At 38.2% G+C, this 21,924-nt stretch overlaps 1 protein-coding gene across 8 annotated transcripts in view; it reads left to right on the top strand.

Annotated features, from left to right (window-relative positions):
* stard13b (StAR related lipid transfer domain containing 13b) overlaps window positions 1-21,924 on the top strand; it is a 458,491-nt gene that overhangs the window by 251,117 nt on the left and 185,450 nt on the right. Inside the window, exon 1 of one of the 8 annotated variants that reach the window (XM_063054304.1) lies at window positions 14,322-14,585. The exons of 6 other annotated variants lie outside the window; for them this stretch is intronic. In XM_063054304.1, the coding sequence (XP_062910374.1) occupies window positions 14,465-14,585 (121 nt within the window). In that variant the 5' untranslated portion in view covers window positions 14,322-14,464. Of the gene's footprint in view, window positions 1-14,321; window positions 14,586-21,924 lie in introns of those variants that run through there. One more of the 8 variants, XM_063054306.1, reaches the window with a different exon arrangement.

Here is a 21,924-nt window from a genome sequence, read left to right as displayed (position 1 = left end):
GGCCATAATCAACTCTTGCCGACACATGGACCTGGATCCATTGCAATTTGCCTATTCCCACAATAGGACTACAGCAGATGTAGTCTCACTGACCCTCCACTTGGCCTTGGATTACCTGGATAATAGCAATACCTATGTCAAGCTGCTGTTTGTTGTTTTCAGCTCAACGTTCAACACCATCATGCCCGTTTCTCATTGTTACCATCAAGGAGGAAGTACAAGAGCTTGAAGATATACACTCACTGCATTAGGAGTAGCTTCTTCCTCACCACCATCAGATTTCTGAATGGAAAGTGAACCTACGTACACTACCTCAATAACGTTTTTCTCTCTTTTTGCACTACTTACCTAATTTAATTTTTAAAAAATATTTCTTATTGTAATTTATAGCTTTTTTATTCTTAAGTATTGCAGTGTACTGCTGCTGCAAATTTCATGACATACCAATGATATAATTTTGATTCTGATCCTCAGATTTTCACAATTTTCTGTGTCAATGATCTAGATTACAGAATGATGGCCACATTTGTGGACAATACAAAAATAGGTGGAGAGGCAGGTGCTGTTGAAAAAGCAGGGAGTCTGCAGAAGGACTTGGACAGATTAGGAGAATGGGCAAAGAAGTTCCAGATGGAATACACTATAGGGAAGTGTACGGTCATTCACTTTGGTGGAAGGAACAAGGGTGTAGATTAGGTTCTAAACGGGGAGAAAATTCAGAAATTAGAGGTGGAGAGGGATTTAGGATTCCTCATACAGGATTCCCTATGTTATCTTGCAGGTTGAGATGGTAGTAAGGAAGGGAATGCAATGCTATCATTCATTTCGAGAGGATGAGAATATAAAAGCAAGGATGTAATGCTGAGGTTTTATAAGGCATTGATTAGACCACACTTGGAGTATTGGAGAGCAGTTTTGGGGACCTTATCTAAGAAAGGATGTGCTGGCATTGGAGAAGGTCCAGAGGAGGTTCACGAGAATGATCCTGGGAATGAAAGGGTTAATGTATGACGAGTATTTAATGGTCCTGGGCCTGTGCTAGCTGGATTTTAAAAGAATGAGGGAGATCTTATCGAAACCTATTGAATTTTGAAAAGCCTATGTAGTGTGGATATAAGGAGGATGTTTGCTATAGTGGGGAAGTCTAGGACCGGAGGACACAGCCTTAGAATAGAAGGACATCCCTTTAGAACAGAGATGAGGGAGGAATTTCTTTAGCCAGAGGGTGGTGAGTCTATAGAATTCATTACTACAGATGGCTGTGGAGGTCAAGTCATTTGGTATATTTAAAGCAGAGGTTGATAGATTTGTTGATTAGTAAGGTTGTCAAAGGTTATGGGGAGAAGGTAGAATAATGGGGTTGAGAGAGATCAGCCATGATGGAATAGCAAAGCAGACTTGACGGACCAAATGGTCTAATTCTGTTCCTACGACTTATGGTCTTTCGTCATTTGTGTAAAACTATTCTAGCATATAGAAACATAGCTCCATGATCTGAATTTAAAGACTAAAGAAAATGGTTATGATGAAATTTAATATTGACATTGAACAGTCCATTGTTATCTCCATTCTATTCAGCTATTAATTCTCTCCAATCAACTTTTTTAGTATTCACTGAAGTTACAACTTTTCTATGATAACTTGGCAACTACCCATATTGATTGCTTGGTTTGAATTAATCCTGATTTGCTCCAAAAATTGCAGAACCACTTTTTAGTATTGCATGAATGGGTGAGTTTCATTTTAGTTTGTAGATTACCTGATATTTGTTCACTTATTCAGTGTGGTTAAGGATTCCTCTCAGGTAATTAGGTTTTGTAATGCAATCTAAAAATAGGATGTAAAATATATTAGAATTCTCAAATCTATGATTAGCTGAATAGTCCTTAACATCACTTTAAAGAGGTCATTGGTTTCCACTGACTAACAATGATTTTACCCTCTGCAGGGAAATGGATTGCACTTTCAAAGCATATAGTATTGCTGTTCCCAGTAGTACAGCATTCCCTGCCAGTAACTTCTCTTTCTGCACTCATATTTCAAAGACCTTCTCAAAATACTATGTGAGGAATTATGTATTTAAAATTCTATTAGAAATATTTCTGCTCTATCTTTCTATTGCTTCGGCCATGGAGATGAGCTTTAAAAGGGCGAAAAAGGAATTCGCAATTAGAAATGCTAGGATACAGGAGACAGCAACTGGTAACTCTGAAAACATTTTTTACAGATTGTTTAGGGAAGGGACTTGTTTCAGCTTGTGATTTAGTGGGGAAGGATGATGTACTGATGTTCCCACAAGGATACTAGTATACATCAGACTCCGTGGTAACTTACCGAGTACTGTCTCCATCCCTATGTCAGAAATCAGAATCAGAATCAGATTTAATATCACCAAATATGTTGTGAAATTTGCTAACTTTACTGCAGCAGTACAATCAAATACATGATAAATAAAAATAGAGAAAACAAAAAAACTGTGTTAAGTATATATGTCTATTAAATCATTAAGTTAAAATAAGTAATGCAAAATAACAGAAATAAAAGAGTAGTGAGGTCGTGTCCATTGGTTCAATGCTCATTTAGAAATCGGATAGCAGAAGGGGAAAACCTGTTCCTGAATCACTGAGTGTGAGCCTTCCCAACGGTAACAGTGTGAAGAGAGTATGTCCTGGGCGGTGGGAATGCTGAATGAAGGACGCCACCTTCCTAAAGCGCCACTCTTTGAAGATGTCTTGGATACTCAGAGGCTGGTACACGTGATAGAGCTGACTAATTTTACAAGTTTCTACAACTTATTTCGATCTTGTGCAGTAGCCCCCTCATACCAGACAGTAATGCAGCCAGTCAGAATGCTCTCCATGGTTCATTTGTAGAAGTTTTCAAATCTTTTAGTTGACAAACCAACCTCCTCAAACTCCAAATGAAATATAGCCACTGTCTTGCCTTCTTTATAGCTGCATCAGTATGTTGCAACCGGGTTAGGCCCTCAGAGATACTGACACCCAGGAACTTCAAATTGCTCACTTTCTCTACTTCTGATCCCTCCATGAGGATTGGTTTGTTTCCTTGCAAGCAGAACAAGTGTACACCTGTCCCTATACCTTCTCCTTCACTACCATTCAGGGCCCCAAACAGTCCTTCTAGGTGAAGCAGCATTTCACTTGTGAGTCTGTTAGGGTCACCTACTGTATACAGTGCTGCCAGCGTGGTCTCCCAGTGTCGGTGAGACCTGACACAGATTGGGATACCACTTCGCCGAGCACCTACCCCAGAAAAACCAGGATCTCCCAGTGGCCACGAATTTTAATTCCACTTCCCACTCCCATTCCCACATGTCAATCCACAGCCTCCTCTACTGTCGCAAAGAAGCCATACTCAGGTTGGAGGAGCAACACCTTATATCCCATCTGAGTAGCCTCCAAACTGATGGCATAAACATCGATTTCTCAAACTTCCATTATGCCACCCACCCCTTAGCATTCCCCATACCCATTTTCCTCTCTCACCTTATCTCCTTACCTGCCTATCACCTCTTTCTGGTGCTCCTCCCCCTTTTCTTTCTTCCATGGCCTTCAGATTCCTATCAGATTCCCAATTCTCCAGCACTTTATTTCTTTCACCAATCAACTTCCCAGCTCTTTACTTCACCCCTTTCCTTCCCACTTCTGGTTTCACCTATCACCTTGTGGTTCTTCCTCCCCTCCCCCCACTTTCTTACTCCGACTCCTCATCTTTTCAGTCCTGATGAAGGGCCTCAGCTCAAAATGTCAACTGTACTCTTTTCCATAGATGCTGCCCGGCCTGCTGAGTTCCTCCAGCATTTTCTGTGTGTTTCTTGGATTTGGAGCATCTGCAGATTTTCTCTTGTTTGTGATTGATCTTAACGTTCCTGAAGCCTACAATCAGCTCTTTGGTCTTGCTGACATTGAGTGCAAGGTTGTTGCAGTGACACACTCAACTAACTGGTATATTTCACTCCTGTACGCCCTTTTATCACCATCTGAAATTCTGCCTACAATGGTTGTATCATCAGCAGATTTATACATGATGTATAAGCATACCTGGCCACACAGTCATGGGTGCAGAGAGAGTGGAGCAGTAGGCTAAGCATACATCCCTGTGGAGTGGCAGCGTTAGTTGTCAGCAAGGTGACGATGTTCTTTCCAATCCGCACAGATTGTGGTCTTCTGCTTAGGAAGTTGAGGATCCAGTTGCAGAGGTTCGATCAGGACTGTAGGAGTGATGGTGTTAAATGCTGAGCAAAAGTCAACAAACAGCATCCTGACAAAGGTGATCCAAGGCTGCGTGGAGAGCCATTGAGATCACGTCTGCCGTAGACCTATTGTGGCAGTAGGCAGACTGCAGTGGTTGCAGGTTCTCCCGAGACAGGTGTTGATTCTCGCCATGACCAACCTCTCAAAGCATTTCAACACCGTAGATGTGAGTGCTACTGGTTGGTAGTCATTGAGGCATAGAGGAATGGTGTGGAGAAAAGTGGTGGGTAAATATACTTGCACCAATTTAAAGAGCATCCTCCTGCATTTCAGTTTTGAATACTATAATATCACATCATTGAAATCCAAATTTATGGGTCTTGGCCCGAAACGTCGACTGTACCTCTTCCTGGAGATGCTGCCTGGCTTGCTGCGTTCACCAGCAACTTTTATGTGTGTTGCTTGAAATTCCAGCATCTGCAGATTTCCTCGTGTTTGCGTTTTTAAATTTCAAATTACAGTTCTACAGAAATTGTTCTCAGAATTATTGTCAACCTCTCACGTGCTTTGATTTCCAATAATATACTGATTTAACTAGATTGTTAACTTGTTTAGAACAAATTATTAAAGTATCACTCGTATACATTTGTAGTGAATATATAGTCTGATATACACAAAAGAAAACAAAAGATGCTCATAATTCTCCTAAGTGCACAAAGTATTGTTACACTTACTCTGAGGCAAAAATCATATTCTCCCCCTTCAGAAAAAAAAGAGAATATATAAAGAAATAATTGCAGGTGACAAGGAAATTAACTGAATAAATATTCAAATCAAATGAGGACGCAGGTGATAAGTACTGGGTGAAATTTCTTAACATTTCCGTAAGAATTCTTACGAAAAAGGAGGAAGAACTGCTTTCCATTTTTTATTACACCGTGTTGCTCTCTTTTTTCTTCAGTAAGTCTTTAATGAATTTAACTTCTTTGGAGTACATTAACATCTTGCTATTTGCAGTACGAGCAAGGGCTTCTCACAGGTAACAGTAAAATGTGGCTACCACTAGCATCAGTGACGATTACTCTAAGGCTGTAGTGCTGGATATTCCTCCAAGGATATTACTTCTTCAATGTAGGTTTCAGCTGATATTGTATGCTGCAGCTTGACACAAGTAAGCTCTCTGAACTCCAGTTTCAATCATTAATCTACCCACCTTCCTGAGCATGATGTTCCCTTCCCTGACCTCAGCTCTGGCAATATTTTATTACTTGCCGGCGCAAAACATCAAAAGTAATCCCTTTCAAGGCAAGCAGGACTCATAGAACTGGAGGGACTTGTGATGTTTACCAACACTCCAAGTAATAATGGCCAGCATCATGAGTCTGCAGATCCATGGGCAGTAAGTCAGTGGAATACAAAGATACAGTGTATATTAATATTTATGCTTCATCTTTGGTGTTTTATAAGGAGAGTCTAAAAGTGAGGAGGGATCAAAGTAAAGATACAAAAGTTTTTCAGGAGGGGATTTTTGAATACTGGGTCTATGTGACTGATGTTTGATGTTCTTCCTATTGTTATTTCCTACTATGATTTGTTCTACATTGTAGCTGCTGAAATTTTCAGGAAGCCCTTTACAAAATAAAAATGAAGAAGACCTGAGGAATTTTACCCCATTAGAAATAAAATATTTTAAAACACATGCAATAACACATAGCATTTTAAGAGAATTTTAACTTTCAAACATCCTCTCAATCTACTTGTGTCTGGAGGAAACTGAAAAACACCACATCTTGCTAAAAAGCAAATAAAAATCTACAGCAACTACTGAATTTCCACACTTTGCTGCAGATGTATAAGATTTGGAAGTTGCTGACAGCTTCACAAAGTAATGACAGCAAACATTGACAGTTTCAATGCCATTGTAATGCTAAATGCAATCCTATGTTGGAAATGTGCTTTAAAAATGTACCTGAGCCTGACAGGAAAAGAATATACTTTTACCTCATAATCCGGCAGCCCAAAACTAATAGCAGTAACCTTGACATGCAAAAATATCGCAAGGCACTTCACAGGAACAATATCAAACAAAACTTTTTTAAAAATGATTTAAATGCATTTTCCTAGGGTGTTCCTTGCTATGTCTAAACATTTTCCATCCTCTTAACATTCTTACTCCAGCTTGCTCTTTTCTACTATTTGACTTGTGATTATCAAATTGGCTTGGCAACTCAGAAATTGTGTAGTTAAAGCTAAAACACATCCATTATTAGAACAATTACAAGATATATTTACCTAACTTCTGAGCACACTGCTGTTTTCCTGTATCAATTCACCTGAAGCAGAGGGGTAAAAGTATTGATTTACAGAATGTGACACATTCTGAAGTTGAGAATGGACTCTGACTAGAAAGGGCACAATAAGCCAACAATTATTAACTTCCTTTAATTCAGTTGGATTTATAAATTGTCTTATTTATCTTGTTTTCAAATAACTAATTGATATTGATTGTGATATAAAACAGGCAATGTATTTCTCTGTTAGATAATGAGTAAACCAGCCTAGGCTTAATTGGCTAGAATTGGTCTTTAAATGTTTAGAGAACATTGGAACTCCAAGGATTTCTGTGAATCTGCCTTCCAAATGCTGCATCATGTCTAATATTCCATTCTGCACTCAAAACATAGTGCTGAATAATTGAAGTAGCCAAATATTTCATTAATTTATTATGCACCACATTTGGAACGCATCCAGTGTCCACCAGAAAACCACATGGACGAACATTGGCATGTTATTATTTTCATTCTACTAGATTTATTGTATATAAATCGGCAAAAGCAGGACTGTTTGCATTTTATATTTTGCTTATTGCAGCAGAGGTCTTTCCTACAAATAACTGAATTGTGCAAGAAAAGTTCTTGTATAATTCATAGATATGCGGAAAGTGCTGTCAATATAAAACATGAACTCCAATTAGAAATATTAGAAATAACAATATATTGTATTGAGTGTAAGATTCAGAATGTGAAACAAAAGTCTATTTTGGGTCTTTGCAAGGAAGCAATTTCTTTCTAATACATAAATATTCTTCTTAGAATGTATTTTGGTCGGCCTTGAAGTGTTTTACAAGAACAATAATTATCGAAGTTTTTTGCTATTGGCCTTAATGATAAGGGCTCAATAACCGCTAGCTGCTAATAGTTACATACTGATATTACACAGTATATACAGCAAACCCTATCCAAGCATTACCAAATGTCTGAATGAAATGTGCCTTTTCAAAGTTAGCTGAGAGCAAGGATGTTTCCAACTATTTCTTGACTCCCTTTCCCAAAATAATGCAAAATGTCAAGGAACAGGAGAATTATTCTGAAGCGTAATCAAGCAGAAAATTCTTTGTCAGTGAAGCAGGCAAAATAATAGATCCTAGGTTATAATATTTATTTCTGAATCTATATTTAATTGATTGCAAGAGTGACAGTTTTATGTGCTACTTAGGAATGCAGCCTATTGTGCTTTACCTTCATTATGTGTTGACCATGATGACTAACTTACACATCAGTTCGACTTATTCATAAAGCATTAATAGAGTTCTTTGGATTTTATCTCTTAAAAACTCTTTAACTCTTTCTGGATAAAGTTTCTCACCCTCTGCATGCCACCTTGGCTGAATACAGGAGCACTTTTAGTAATAAACTAAGACAACAGGGCTGCTCCAAAGAGCACCATACAAGGTCATTCTTACCCTCGGCCATTAGTCTCTGTAATGAGTCAACTTACAGCCAGGGAACCGATGACCCCCTCCTGTTAGACTGTTTGAGGTAACTTTTTTTTAATTCTTTCTTACTTCTCTTCTAATATCTGTATGTTTGCATAATCTGTGCACTTGTAATGCTACTGTGACACTGTAATTTCCTTTGGGATAAATAAAATATCTATCTATCTTAAATTACTGCAACGATCCTCATTTTATATGGCCTTCTACTGCCACAAAGCAACAAATTTCATGACATCCTGTATGTCATGTGATAATAAACCTGATTCAGGTATTTTCAGGCATCTTATAAAACACTGCCACCTCTTAGTGTATTGTTACCCATACAGTACCTGCTGTAATATTTAAACATTCCAAATTAAAATTGCATTACATTCCAAAGTTTTTTGAATCTTGAAAGTAAAACACTTTTAATATTTTAGAGCATCCCAGTAAAATTCACAAAAGTACATATTGTACGTTCCTAAGAGAGGGATTTTTTTTAAAGCAATGAACATTGAACAATTCCACTGAGATATTTTACAAATATGGTTCTCTTCCTTGAAGTAAAATCTGTAAGACTGTGTTTTGTTAGTTCTAAGCACAAGTAAGACCTAAAATATGTCCTTTTATTAGATAAAGACTGGACAATTAGCATTAAAATGCCAAGCAAGATACGGCTGCAGACCACACAGAATATAATAGTGATGAGATGGGTGGTCAGAGGTGGAATCTAAACAATTTTCTGCCCCTGTAGAGGACATTCATTGCAAATTAAATGCTACTTTAGACAAACACTGTCATCGGAAAATGGAACCAAGAAACAATCTTATGGATGGATACCTCTGGCAAGCTCTGTGTGCAGTGTTATGTTACGTCTGAATTTTATGTTTAGGATTGTGTTTCTTGTTTATCTAGTAAGGAGATTGCATTCTTTATGGAGACTGCTTTAGCTGCATCTTATTCTTTAAGTCTTATTAAATTTTATTTTGATTCCCTTTAATTTATATACTTTTGTGTATAATTGGGATTAATTCACTATAAAACCTGTATTTTAGCAGGTTTCTTTGTCAGGAAATAATTTTGTAAACCATGTTGAAGGTATCATTGAATCTGTTCCTCTGTGTTTTACTCATGGATGGTGCACCCAATCTTCACGCATGCACTTTACATGCCCCAGAATAATATTACCAGTAATAAATTATTGCTCGAATGAATCTCTAAAGGAAGCAGAGGTGGAAAAGAGCATTGATAGAGTGTGCATCAGAATGGTAGAGAGTGAGATAGAATTATAAAGGTTCCATAAATACTGTAGTTATGAACAGGTAGGAAGAACCTGATTATAACACAAATTCAAAAGATTAATCCTGACAGTGCTGCACATCCACAATACTGTACTGAACAACTAGGATGAGAACTTTGATCAATAAACCAGAGGGGATGTTGAGTTTACAACTTGTTTACTCCAAAGTAAAAATACTACCAATGATTTTGGCTGAAGAGTGAAACAGTACATTGCTGCTGAAGGCCAAGGTTCCTAAGATTACACATTTAAATCACATATTCAGCTACCTAGTCATGAAGTCCCATTGGTACATGATTGCCAGGGAGAGTTCTACGCAGATCATCCATCCACTGAGATGAAGCAGAGTAGATGGAAGTAAATGGAAAAATAAATTTAAAACATTGACATATTTCCCAATTGTATGGAAATTAAATGAATTTAAAATGGAATTAGATAATCAGGTCAAACTAATTTAAAAGAGCAAAGATCTGTTTGGTCCCATTGGGAGAAGTGGGGGCAGTCAGGATATAAGCCTTGTTAAAGATTTACAGGAAATGTAGCAATCAAAGGAATGACAGGACAGCCAGAGATGCCAGGAAATGTCTTGAAATTTTACTCCCAGATAATCACAGAATAATTTCATTGGGAGAATGGCCACTATATCTGCTAGATTATAAGGTCAAGCATTTCCCTACCACATGCTATTTGTGGACAATAATAGATGTATTTACTTTGGGTTTATTTAATTGAGAAGTTCTGACAGCATTTCAACCATGTGGATGATACTGGCCAATGATCACAGGATCTAAGAACTGGCATTTCCAATGGGTTTGGCAAAAATAATAATTGATCAATTATTGGGTTGTTCTATAGCCAGCATGTGTATGATTAATTACTCATACTAATTCTCAGTATGGTTATAGTCCCTTGACAGGGACTTGGTTTGACTTTTGACCTTTTTCAATGTGATGATTGTCTGTTATGTAGCAGGGGCAGAAAGAATTTTCTGTGGTTTATTAAGCAAATATTAGGGGGAAAACACAAAATCTTGCTTCTCAAGTCTGTGTTGTCCCCAATGAGTATTGCTGAAAGCTGTAACCCTGATCTCTGAACCTTGGGGCACCATGAAGAATGTAGTCAAATCCCCAATTTTCTCTTTTTCTTCTGCTTGTCAATGTGTTTCTTGAATACACAAGTGGTTAGAGAAAATTATTTTTGCTTTTCGCTACAGTATTGAATCAAATAAAGTCTAGACCTCAATAGAAAACAGATTTGAGAATGATACACAATAAGTAGTTAGTCAAGATTTATAAAGAGTCCTGTTCTATATATTTAAATAGTATTTATTAGGTCAGCTATTTCTGAAGCCAAGGAAACTACATCATAAAAATTGCCATCATGGCAGTAGTATCTGTTGAAGATACATAGGTATGTCTGTTTGTACTGACGTAATTTAACTTCCAATCTGTTCAAGAAAGATCTGTTTGTCATGTGTTTCATCTCGACAAGGTTTTGTCCCTCCGTGGTCCTTCTGTCAATCAATTCCCATCCCCTATCTCTCACAGATCTCTGAAACCTTCCAGCTCTGGCTCCTTCAGTAGCTGTACTTCCTTCAGCCTGCCTTTGGTTATTTAGGATCCATATTCTGAGAAACATCATAAAACTTCACCAACTGACTTCTCCATTCATAAAATCAGCATCGTTGAGACTCTTTTGGACTGAGTTTAATACCTTTGAATAGCTGAAGAATCGTTTAAAGGGCAGAAAACAAAGTGTGGGAATAAATGGATTAATTTTGGGAAAACTGATATTATGGTACCAGAATGCCCAGAGCTTGGGCTTTCAAAATAAAAATAGGATACACTGGAAATAGTCAGTATCTATGGAAAGACAAATAGTGTCAATATTTCAGGCCTAAAATTTTAACTCGATTTCTTTTTCCAAAAATGCTGCCTGACCTGCTGAGTATTTACAGTTTTTCCATTTTTATTTTATATTTCCAGCATTCACAATTTTTTGAGTACTGGGGTTTCAGGTGTTTAAAATATTTTTAAAAGATCAAGTGAAAAGGGAACCTGGAAATTCTTCCTAGTTGGCAGCATTTAACCCACCTTATAGTAAAATTAACACTTTGCATTCTGCCTATGTAATTTATCCATTGAATTCAGCAGACTGAATTGTGGAAGCAGAACTCAGTGTAAGACAACCACTGTTTGGTGCTACAGACAAGCAATATGTTTAATGACAAAGGTATGATGTATCCATATTTTAATGATACTAAACTGGTGAGAAAATAAAACATAGAAAACCTACAGCACAATATAGGCCCTTTGACCCACAATGCTGTGCCGAGCATGTACGTACTTTAGAAATTACCTAGGGTTACCCATAGCCCTCTATTTTTCTAAGCTCCATGTACCTATCCAGGAGTCCCTTAATCTACAAGGAGATTTCAAAGAATTTGGAAGGAAATGGGGACAGTTTATGGGAGTGGGAAATAAATGTAAAATGTGGAAAATGTAGGATTATTTACCTTAATGGGAAGAACATTGAAAAAAAATGTATTTAAGAGCAGAAAAGTAATACATTTTTAAAAATATATAGGTTGTGATATGTGTGAAACACAGTTATTAGGCAGGTAGGAGAAGTGCTTACTTAAAAATTAAATGGCATATATTGGCCTTTGGTGCAAGGATAACAAAGTGCAATTGTATCTGCATGGGGTTTTGATGAAACCACACCTGGGGTACTGTATAATAGCTTCAGTTTCTATATGTGTCTTGAAGATAGTGTAGTGTAAATAAGCTAGAACTATTTTGGCCATAGAGGAGAGATAAGTTAGTATAAGTTGAAATTTAGAAAAATAAAAGGTCATCACATTAAAATACAGTATATGAGATTTTGAAACGGCTTTTCACATAAAAGCTAAGAGTCCCTTGTCTCTAGCTGGAGAGTCTAAAATTGAGAGGCATAATCTCAAGTTAAGGGAGTAGCTATTTAAAGGTAGAGGAGATATTACTTCTTTCTTTGAAATTCTGCAACCAATATATATCAGCGATCACATATATTTATGGTGGGCATTGATAAACATCTGTGCACCAGAGGAATTAAGGGAAATGTTATTACGTAATAGTGGGAATTGAATACCAGAACAGGATTGACTGACCTCTGCTCCTGTTACTTATATTCTTATGTTAACCAAACTAATTTTTTTACTATTTCCTCTTATCTTGCTTTTTCATCTTTAAAGTTCTTTGAGGAGAGACTGAGTACTAGAGACTTGTTTTCTATGTAGGTGTAATAACATATCTTACAAATGTTGTTGATTTTTATAATATTGCAGCTGTTTGTATCTAGGTGTATCTAGATGATTTTTATGGATCTATAAATGCTGCAAACATTTTTTTTCTCCCTGCTCCTTTCCTGCAGGCCTGAATCCCTGTTATTTCTTTGCACATCTAACATTGCATTGAGCAGTCCTGTGACATTGTAAAAGGCTTTTGAGTCTAATTTACATAGGATTTTCATTGCACTGTGCCAAATGAAAATTATTATGGTGAGAAAGGTAAACAATCCCTGAGAAAGATTAAATGAATTTGCACTTGCTGCACTCTGCTGCTGTGATAAGTACAAAGTGGAGATAAGCAGCAGCCCGCAATGTAACTGATCATGCTGGCAAAGATTCAATCCCAGCAAAGTAACAGAAGGAATAAATCCGGAATTTCAGCACAGTTCCCTCAAGTTGTATGTCAGTTCCCAATTTCTACTTTCCTGCGTCACGTGTATTGCTACTATTTCCATGTGATTTCTTCGATTAGTTTTTTTCAACATGTAACTGCAAAACTGAATTGTGCGAAGTTTAGAGATTTCCAATTTGATTTATTTTCTCTTGCCTGTTAAGACTGGTACTTATTTGAGCAAGAATAACTGAAGGAAGATCTCACAGCTATGTTTCTATTTAAAAGTGAAGTCTAGTTGACTTGGAACTTGATTATTGACCATTTCACTACCTTGAAAAGGAGTGGTATCTACCTTTGTAATAAAAAAAAGAGAAAATGCTGGTCAGACTCAACAGATCAGACAGATCAATGGCCTGTAAAGTCACTGAGGCAAAGATCATTGACCTGAAATATTTACTCTTTTGCATTTCAGAGGTGAATGTATTTTTGCACAGAGGCTGTGAGACCTGCTGAGTATTTCCAGCACTTTCAGTTTTTATTGCATGCTTTCAGTATCTGCGGTATTTTCATTTTGTGGGATATATCTTCTTTTGGAAATAATTACTCAAATCTTCACAAAGTTAGAACATCCAGCCCCAAAAACTGAACAACAATGTGGCCATATTGTGAATTTTGAAATGTTCCTTTTTCATTTATAAGGTATCTCGTTTTTAGTTAAGTAGCAAAATAGTGTTGGTCTTATAAGAGATTTGATTTACTAATTGCATTATTTAGAAGAAAATTGCTGATTGATCAACAAATGCAGCTAATGTAAAAATGAGCTCCAAGTCATTTTCAAATTATTCCATAATTTCTTACGATGTATTTAAAATCGGATCTATTATCAGGTAAAGATAAAATCAGTTAAGATCCTGCGGGAAATAATAACAATCATGCCTTTGTTTTTCATCAGATACAGAAGATGGTTTTACGTCTTGAAAAATATTTTGCTAGATTAATTTTAAATCATTGATCTGTTATATTGTAAGTAATCGTGATTTGGGCTTTGTAGGACAAGATTAAAATACTGGAAGGAAGTGCAAGTTTGTGGAGATGGAGTTGAGCTGAGCCGCAGATGCAGAGTCAGTGAGTGTATCTGTTGCTGGGACATGCGAGCGCTGCAGCAGAGGACACAGCCCTCTCCCAGCGGCGACTGTAATCGCTCGCGTCAGTGGGAAAGTCAGCACATCTGGCACGGTGCTGCCTGGGAAGAAGGAGCGCGGAGTCCAGCTGGGGGCTCACTGGCCGGCTCTCCTTGCCGTCCGAAAGGCAGGCAGGCAGCGCAGCATATTGCCCCAGCAGCGCCAAGTCATGCCTGGAGTCACTGGCAGCTGTGTAAGTGTACGGACCGCAGGCAGCTGTCAGAGGGTCTGTCGTCTCACTGGCGGACAGTGAATTAAGGAGCCGAAGAGTTGCAAAGTTTAGAAGGAGCGCAGGAAATCTCATGGAGTTGCTGTCATCTTGGTAGCAAGGGCGTTAAATCTTTGATTAAGACATGGCCCATCGGAAATCTGCAAGGCACCCGCTGAGGAGGTCTTTTAGCGAGCATCTGAAGGATTCCACCGCCAAAGCTTGGGATTTATTGTGGAAAAATGTCAGGGAGCGAAGACTAGCAGGTCAGTTCCCGGAGCTGGACGGTGCACTCGCTCCCGTAAACTTTACAGGGAGGGGGGAGGAGATTATAATTATTATTAATGCCCTGCAGCGAGGTAAACTCATATCCGCCTGCAGGTGGGTCCGGGCTGCGGATGGGCCGATCTCCTATCACCTCAGCGGGTTTGAGCGGGAGCCCACCTGGAGAGGATACGGGGCTCCTGTTTCCCAGAAACCAGAATTCAATCGATTCTTATATGCAGCAAGTTTTGCTGATATAGAAAATAAGATGCTAGGAATGGAACGTAAAATGCCCGGCTAGTGGGGGGGGGGAGAGGGGGTAAATGGGGAGATGCTGACCCACTATTTCCTTTCTTAACGATGGATTTCTACTTGAATGGTTGTTCGAGACGCAATTCTTTGGTAAACCGGTTTCCCGCTGTCAGTCGATATTCGCGGGCATTGGGACGCAATGTGTTACCGTGTTTACTAAGAGTATTTTTGTTCGATCGCAAACTTGGAAGATTTTGCTCCCTAACAGATCCATTCAGACTTTAGCACAGCGTGAAACAATTAGCGAAGTTAATGAATGTGATGGTGACTCAGCTGTTGTCTCCTCTTGGAACTGCCTCTGCATACTGCAGGTTGAGGCCAGATGCTTCTTTCATTATCCGTCCACTGTTGCTGTGTGCAGAGCAAACGCGAGGATGACATCCAATGTAAATGCAAAGATTTTAGCAGCCAGCTGTCAACTAAGCCGAGGAAAATTGTGTTTTCGAGGGTTTCAGTGCCTTACTTGGCTGCTTGCCGGTAGTGTCTTGTCATGTAACTATAAAATGTCGTCACGTTGTACAACCAAAAAGTGATCGGACCAGTAACTGCAATTTGCTCTTTTATACTTAAGAAGAAAGCCCTGGTCAAAGAGGCCCGCATTCAGCTAATATGAAAAAGGCACCTGACTATTTATTTATTTAAAGTTCAAAGTTCAAAATAAATTTATTATCACATTGTATATATGATTCATTTTCTTGCGGGCATACAATCTAATAACCATAATAGAATCAATGAAAGACTGCAGTTTTTACACTTCTCTGGCTTAATTATTTATAGATAGATTACAACTTTTAACCTTCTTCTTCTATTTGCAAAAAGAACCAACTGTATTAGTTATTTTTTTTTGTAAGATACCAAGGTTTCTCAATTCCTTACTGAAACATCTGAGCCACAGAGACCAAGGTGATGTGATCCCTGAATTAACTGGTTGCAATAAACAAGGAAGTAAAATAATACTACACTCCAGTGGTATTACAGCATTAGTGTACACAGTTATGCTTACACACTGAATGTGTAGAACTCTACCAGTGTTAGAAATGAAGTAACAAAATAATTGACACTTGTATATCAATATTAATGCTGTAAATTATCAAAGGATCATTTGCAGCCAATGAGCAACATGAGGGGATACTTGGATAAATGGTTGATCAAATTGATAGATTTTTGAAAGCATTCGAAAGGAGTAGAGGGAGATGAGATGTAGAGAGTTTTGATCCTAGACAATTAAGGGCAGAGCTAGTAATTGTGAAGCAAAGAAAGTCACTGATAATCTATTGGCCAGAATTGGAGAAATGCAGGGACCTGAAGGAAGTTACAGAGGACTGGAGGAACAAGGACACACTGGGATTTGTACACAAAGATGAGAGTGTTGAATCAGAGACATTTCAGAATTGCAAGGTAATGTTGGTCATTGAATACTGTTATGATTAGTGACCTAGGTTTAAAACAACACTATTACTGTGATCATTCAGATTTAATTACTGTACTTTGGAGCACGTTACAACTGGAAACCCAGGCCTGCACTGCAAAGAGCAAAACAATATGGTTTCCTTTTGCATGTGGTGTGTATGTGTATGTGTGTCTGTATCTGTGTATAAAGAAATTGGAACTACTTGTGTAAAATTTATTTTTTAAAAATTGCCATGTTTTGTCTTTCTTCCAATACTGTGTGCACATCTTAAGGGAACGATTAAGGGCCACAATTATGATGCAAATCTTTTAAATAGCTAACAGGTTTGTTTTAAGCCATTTCATCAGCAGAAAAAGCAACAGGGATCAGAATGGCTTATTTCAAATAGCATCTAAAGTATAGCTATGACACATTTGAAGAATTCTACATTTTAAAAATAAGGAAGAAATAATTTGGAAGAGGGGACTGGGTAACCAAGTTTGCTGAGATGAAATGGCATGCTGCAGTGAGGATGTTTGGATTCTGTAACAGGATGTAGATTGGTTGAGTGAGTGGGCAGAAGTTTGTCAGTTGGAATTTAATGTAAGGAAGTGTGAGGTTATCGTCTCCAGTAGGAGAAATCAAAAGGCAGATACATATCTAAATATAGAGAGATGGAAATGAGTGGTATACATGGGGATCTAAGTGTTCCTCTGCATGAAACATAGAAAGTTAGCATGCAGGTGCAGCAAGGAATTAGCATATTGGCCTTTATTGGAAGTTTAGAGGTTAAAAATAGAGTACTGTTACAATTGTACAGGGTGTTTGTGAGGCCACACATACTGAGTATAGTTTTAGTCTCTTTAAAAAATTATGTACTAGCATTGTAGACAAACCAGAAAAGATTCATTAAGCTATTTCCTGGGATGAGAGGGTTACCTTACCATGAGTGGTTTAAAACAATTGGTTGGTGCCCTTTGGAGTTCAGAAGAATGAGAAGTGATGTTATTGAAACTTGAAAAGTCCTGAGGCAGGAAAGACTGGATTGATGTTGGGATCCTTCTACTAGTGAATGAACTGACATAGCTACAAAATAATGGGGCTGCCATTTAAAACTGAGATGTGATGGAATTTATTCTCACAGAAGAAGGGTAATAGAGAGAAAGAATTAGATTGATGGGATTGGCTCTAATGGTTACTGGCATGGATCTTTTGGGTCAAGTGTCTTCCTTCTGTGTCACAGTAGTAGGTTCTTAAGTAAATAGTGGATTAATTAAAGGAAGGCTACATATTAAATAATTGAATAAATGCTTTTCAAGAAGTGGAAAGTTATAGGGAATGCAGTGGTAAAGTTTCTTTTGGTCATCAGCAGATCTTTGATAAGGTATGCCATCGTAAAAGTTTTGCCAGGAAATTTCATGCATGCCATAGAAGACCATAAAACATAGGGACAAGTTAGGCCATTCAGCCCATCAAGTCTGCTCCAATATAATAGGAAATGTGCAGGCATGGATACAAAGTAAGATTCAAGAAAGATAAGAAACAAAAGCCCCAGAAAGCAAGTATGGGTTTGTGTATATGCAGCCATCCCACACTTATTGCTGCCAACATGAGCAGCACACAGACTTTATTCTGAGTCCTCATGTCGGGTTTTGACCTGAAATGTTGCAGTTCCATTCCTCCAACAGGTGCAGCTCAACCCACTGAGTTCCTCCACCAGACTGTTCGTTACTCCTCAAATTTTGTATTACCTGTGCATTTACATAATTGCTACATGCAGCCAATGCAAACCATTAGTTGCAATTCTCAGCAAGCGCCAATGCCATGAATAGTTTAAGTTTCTTCAAGATAACTTTGGTTAATTAATGGCAGCATTAATTTCTCAGAAAAATAGTACGTTATGACTGCAGCAGGGAGGACAGCTGTTGTGTACAGTCTGACCTTGGTGTTGAAGTATAACACTCAGAGAAAGAAACATTGTGACAGGTGTGTTCAGCTATGGAACAATATTGATCTATTGGTGAGATGGGAAGGGAAAAGGCAAGTGGAATTAAATCCAGAAAAATGAAGACTAATTAGGCTACTAAGACTCAGAAAATTTGAGGAAACTAAAGACCTTTTTCTACAAAATCTAAGGATCCGTGAAGATGGCAGCATAGATAGCTATGTGTTTAAGAAGGTGTACAAGATACTTATCTTCAGTAGTTGGGGCATAGTATATAGAAGCTTGGAGGTTATGGTACAATTATATAAGTTAATAGTTGTATCATAGCTGGAGTACTGTGTGCACTTCTTGTTAGCTTGGAGAAATGAAGGCTCTGAGGGACTGAGAGAGATATACAAAATTATAAGGGCCATAGAAAGGGTGGGCACTAGGAATTATCCTTAGCAGACAAATATAAAACTAGAGGGCATTGCATTGAATAAGGGACAAGAGAGTTAGGGCCTTTTTTCCATGCTGAATGACTCTTTGGTCTGATGACCATGTTACATTGTCATTGGAGAGAGTCCAGAGGACATTCACAAGGATGATTCCAGGAATGAAGGGGTTAACATATAAGGAGTGTTTGACAGCTTTGGGCCTGCACTCACTGGAATTTAGAAGGATGCAGGGGGGCGGGGTGGTGAGGGATCTCATTGAAACCTACAGAATATTAAAAGGATTAGATAAGGTGGAGGCCAAGACCGTGGGTATATTTAAAGTGAAAATTGATCGTTTCCTGATTGGTCAGGGCATCAAAGGTTGTGGCGAAAAGGCAGGTGTATGGGGTCGAGTGGGATCTGGGATCAACCATAATGGAATGGCAGAGCAGACTAAAAGGGCTGAATGGCCTCATTCTGCTCCTGTGCTTTATGGTTTTATCATCTTATGACACCCTTCAACCTTCCCTGTTCCAAAGAAGGATAACCCAGCCTGTCCATCCCAGACAATATTCAAGTAAATCTCCTATAGTGTGGTGTGACATGACTGAAGAATACAAAACTATGAGGGGCCTAGTTATGGTAGGTGGTGAGCAGAGGTGTCTGTAACCAGAGAGCATTGTTCTGAGGTGAGTGGAATGCACTTAGAGGGGACTTAATAAAGAAATTTTCACTCAGACATTGTTGAGATCAAGAATGCACTGAGAGGATGATACAGATAGATTCTATCAAAGCATTAGAAGTTTTTTGAAGGCTTTTTGAAATGACATAACATACAGGACTAAGGGCAAGTGCTTAAAAGTAGGATAGGAGCTTAATGGCCAGCAAAACACAATGTGCCAAATTCCATGTTTCTCTGTTGTTTAATTCTTTGACTCAAATTCTTAAATTTGCAGGAATGATCTTGTTGGAGGAGATGGAAAAAAGCAGAGAGGTAATCTCTCTGTTGGCAATCAGAAACGAACTCTGCAGTTTGTGAGGTGATCGATTTGTTTGTGGCTCTACACCTAGGTCTTCAACAGATGATTAAAAGCATAATCTACTTACTGTCTTTGCAAACAATGAAAAGGTGTGGTAAGATGTCTAGTGTCAACATTTCACGTCGACCTGACCCGCTGAATGTTTCCAGAATTTTCTGTTTTTATTTTAGATTTCCAACATCTTAAGTTTCCTTGATTTTCAGAATTTGATACCAAGCCACTTATGTTAAAAACAGGTCATATCTTTGCCAAAAGAGGCCAAGAGGTTTTAGAGAGCATATTAAGGGGGAAAAAATTAGCAAGGGATAGCAGTTAAAGGACAAAGTTCTTAATGCTTTGGCTGCTGAAGCCATAGTTGCAGGTTATGGACCATTTAAATTGGGATGATCCAGAGCATGCAGCAGCAAAAGTGTTCTGGAGGGTTGTGGAGTGGGAGAAATGAATAAGGAGGAAGGAGGAAATGGAGGTGCTTTAAAACAAGGGTATCTATTTGAAAATTGAAGTGATGCTTAATTAGGAGACAGTAGAAATATAATAAAGAAGAAGATTAATGCTCTGTCATTCAGCTCAGATACTGACTCCATATAGAAGTTACCATATAGAAGTTACCATATAGAAGTGTACCATATGGAAGTTAGTCTGGGAAAGGATATGAGGCAGCAAAGCAAGAAGACTGCAGCCTAGGCAGGGGGATAAAGAATTAGTATGGCACTGCCTTGAGTGATCCTGAACCTGGTGTCATCTCTCAGGAAGATGATGCTGCCATTGCCATCTTATGTAGACCTTCCTTGATGATTGTGCTGCCAAAGTGATACTATCTGAAGTTGACCCTTCTTTAACCAGTCCTGCTCCAAGTTATCCTCCAGTTATCTCTAGCCTTCTCCACTGAAAGTCAAGCGACTTCCACTGGCAGTCACTGGGTGATACTGCTAGAGATCATCTGGGCAGGCATACCCTGATAAAAGACTCAAAGGGAAAGCATATGACTGATAAGTGGATTTCTAGGTAATATCACTTTTATTTTTAATTTCGAATGGTTTTTTTGAGTGTGTTTATATATTTGTACTGCAACCAAGTAGATATTTTGATGGTTAATGTTAATGCCATCACCAGTAAGGTATCCTGTACAATCCTTAGCAGAGATGTGTATGTCCACAATATGACTTCTTATTAGAAACAGTTTGGCAAATGTCACAAACAGAATATGAAGCTGAATTTTGTTGTCAAAAACTTCAGGTAAAGCATCTTGGTGGAATTGAGAAGAGTCAGTATGGTAAATTTGAGAAGTTATTTCTAAGCTCATTTCGATTTTAACTGACTATTTTGAGCTATGTGCTTTAAGTGAAATTTTGAACAGAGCTAGAGACAGAAAAGTAGAGGGTTAGCAAATTGTGAAGAGGTTTGAAGAGACTTTGGAATGGCTTTTTTAGGTTGGTATTATGAGCATTGAGATATCAAGTACAATCCATTTTGTATGTAAAAAGTAAAATGATATGGAGCAAAGTAAAAAGAAAACATATTTTGAAGAAGAGATTTTCTGAATTCATATACTTAGCTCCCTAATGATGCCATGCAGATTGACAGAAGTATCAGATTTTTTAAAAAGCATAAAATAAAGCATAATTATTTGACTTTTATATCTAGGTGGATGGTGGCAAAATCAATGGAGGGAGAAGTGTAGGTTTCATTCCAAATTGGGATGGTGTGTGATGCAAGGATGAATTTGTATGTGTTTACTGCCCCTGGGTTTCCAGCATTAGAAATTGTGAGTTTGGCCAGTGTGATTGAAGAAGCTTTGTGACTTGGGGACAAGAAGTTATTAGATGATAAGTACTACAGCGTTGTTGCATGTCTGGTAGAAGGAGGTAGCATGTGGAGTGGTGAATAAGGATTCCAGTACACAGGGCTGCTTTGACCCAGAACATGTCAAGTGTTTTGATATTTGATGGTAGCATAGTTCTTCACTTTACAGTGCCAGCAATATCTGATCGAGGTTCAGTTCCTGCCAAAGCCTTAAAGGCATTTGTATGTTATCCCTGTGACTGCATGGGTTTCCTCCAGGTATTCTGGTTTCCTCTAAGTTCTAAACATGTACAGTGCGAGTTAGTAGCATGCTATGGTGGTGCTGGAAGTGTGGTGACACCTGTGAGCTGCCCAACATAATCCACCCTGATTGATTTGATGCGAACAATGCATTACATTCTATGTTTTGATGTATTTATGACAAAAAGACAAAAA

This window comes from Mobula hypostoma, chromosome 7 (assembly GCF_963921235.1).
Source record: "Mobula hypostoma chromosome 7, sMobHyp1.1, whole genome shotgun sequence".
Taxonomy (NCBI): Eukaryota; Metazoa; Chordata; class Chondrichthyes; order Myliobatiformes; family Myliobatidae; genus Mobula; species Mobula hypostoma.
The sequence above is the reverse complement of the archived record's forward strand: the minus strand, read 5'-3'. Positions and strand labels throughout refer to the sequence as shown.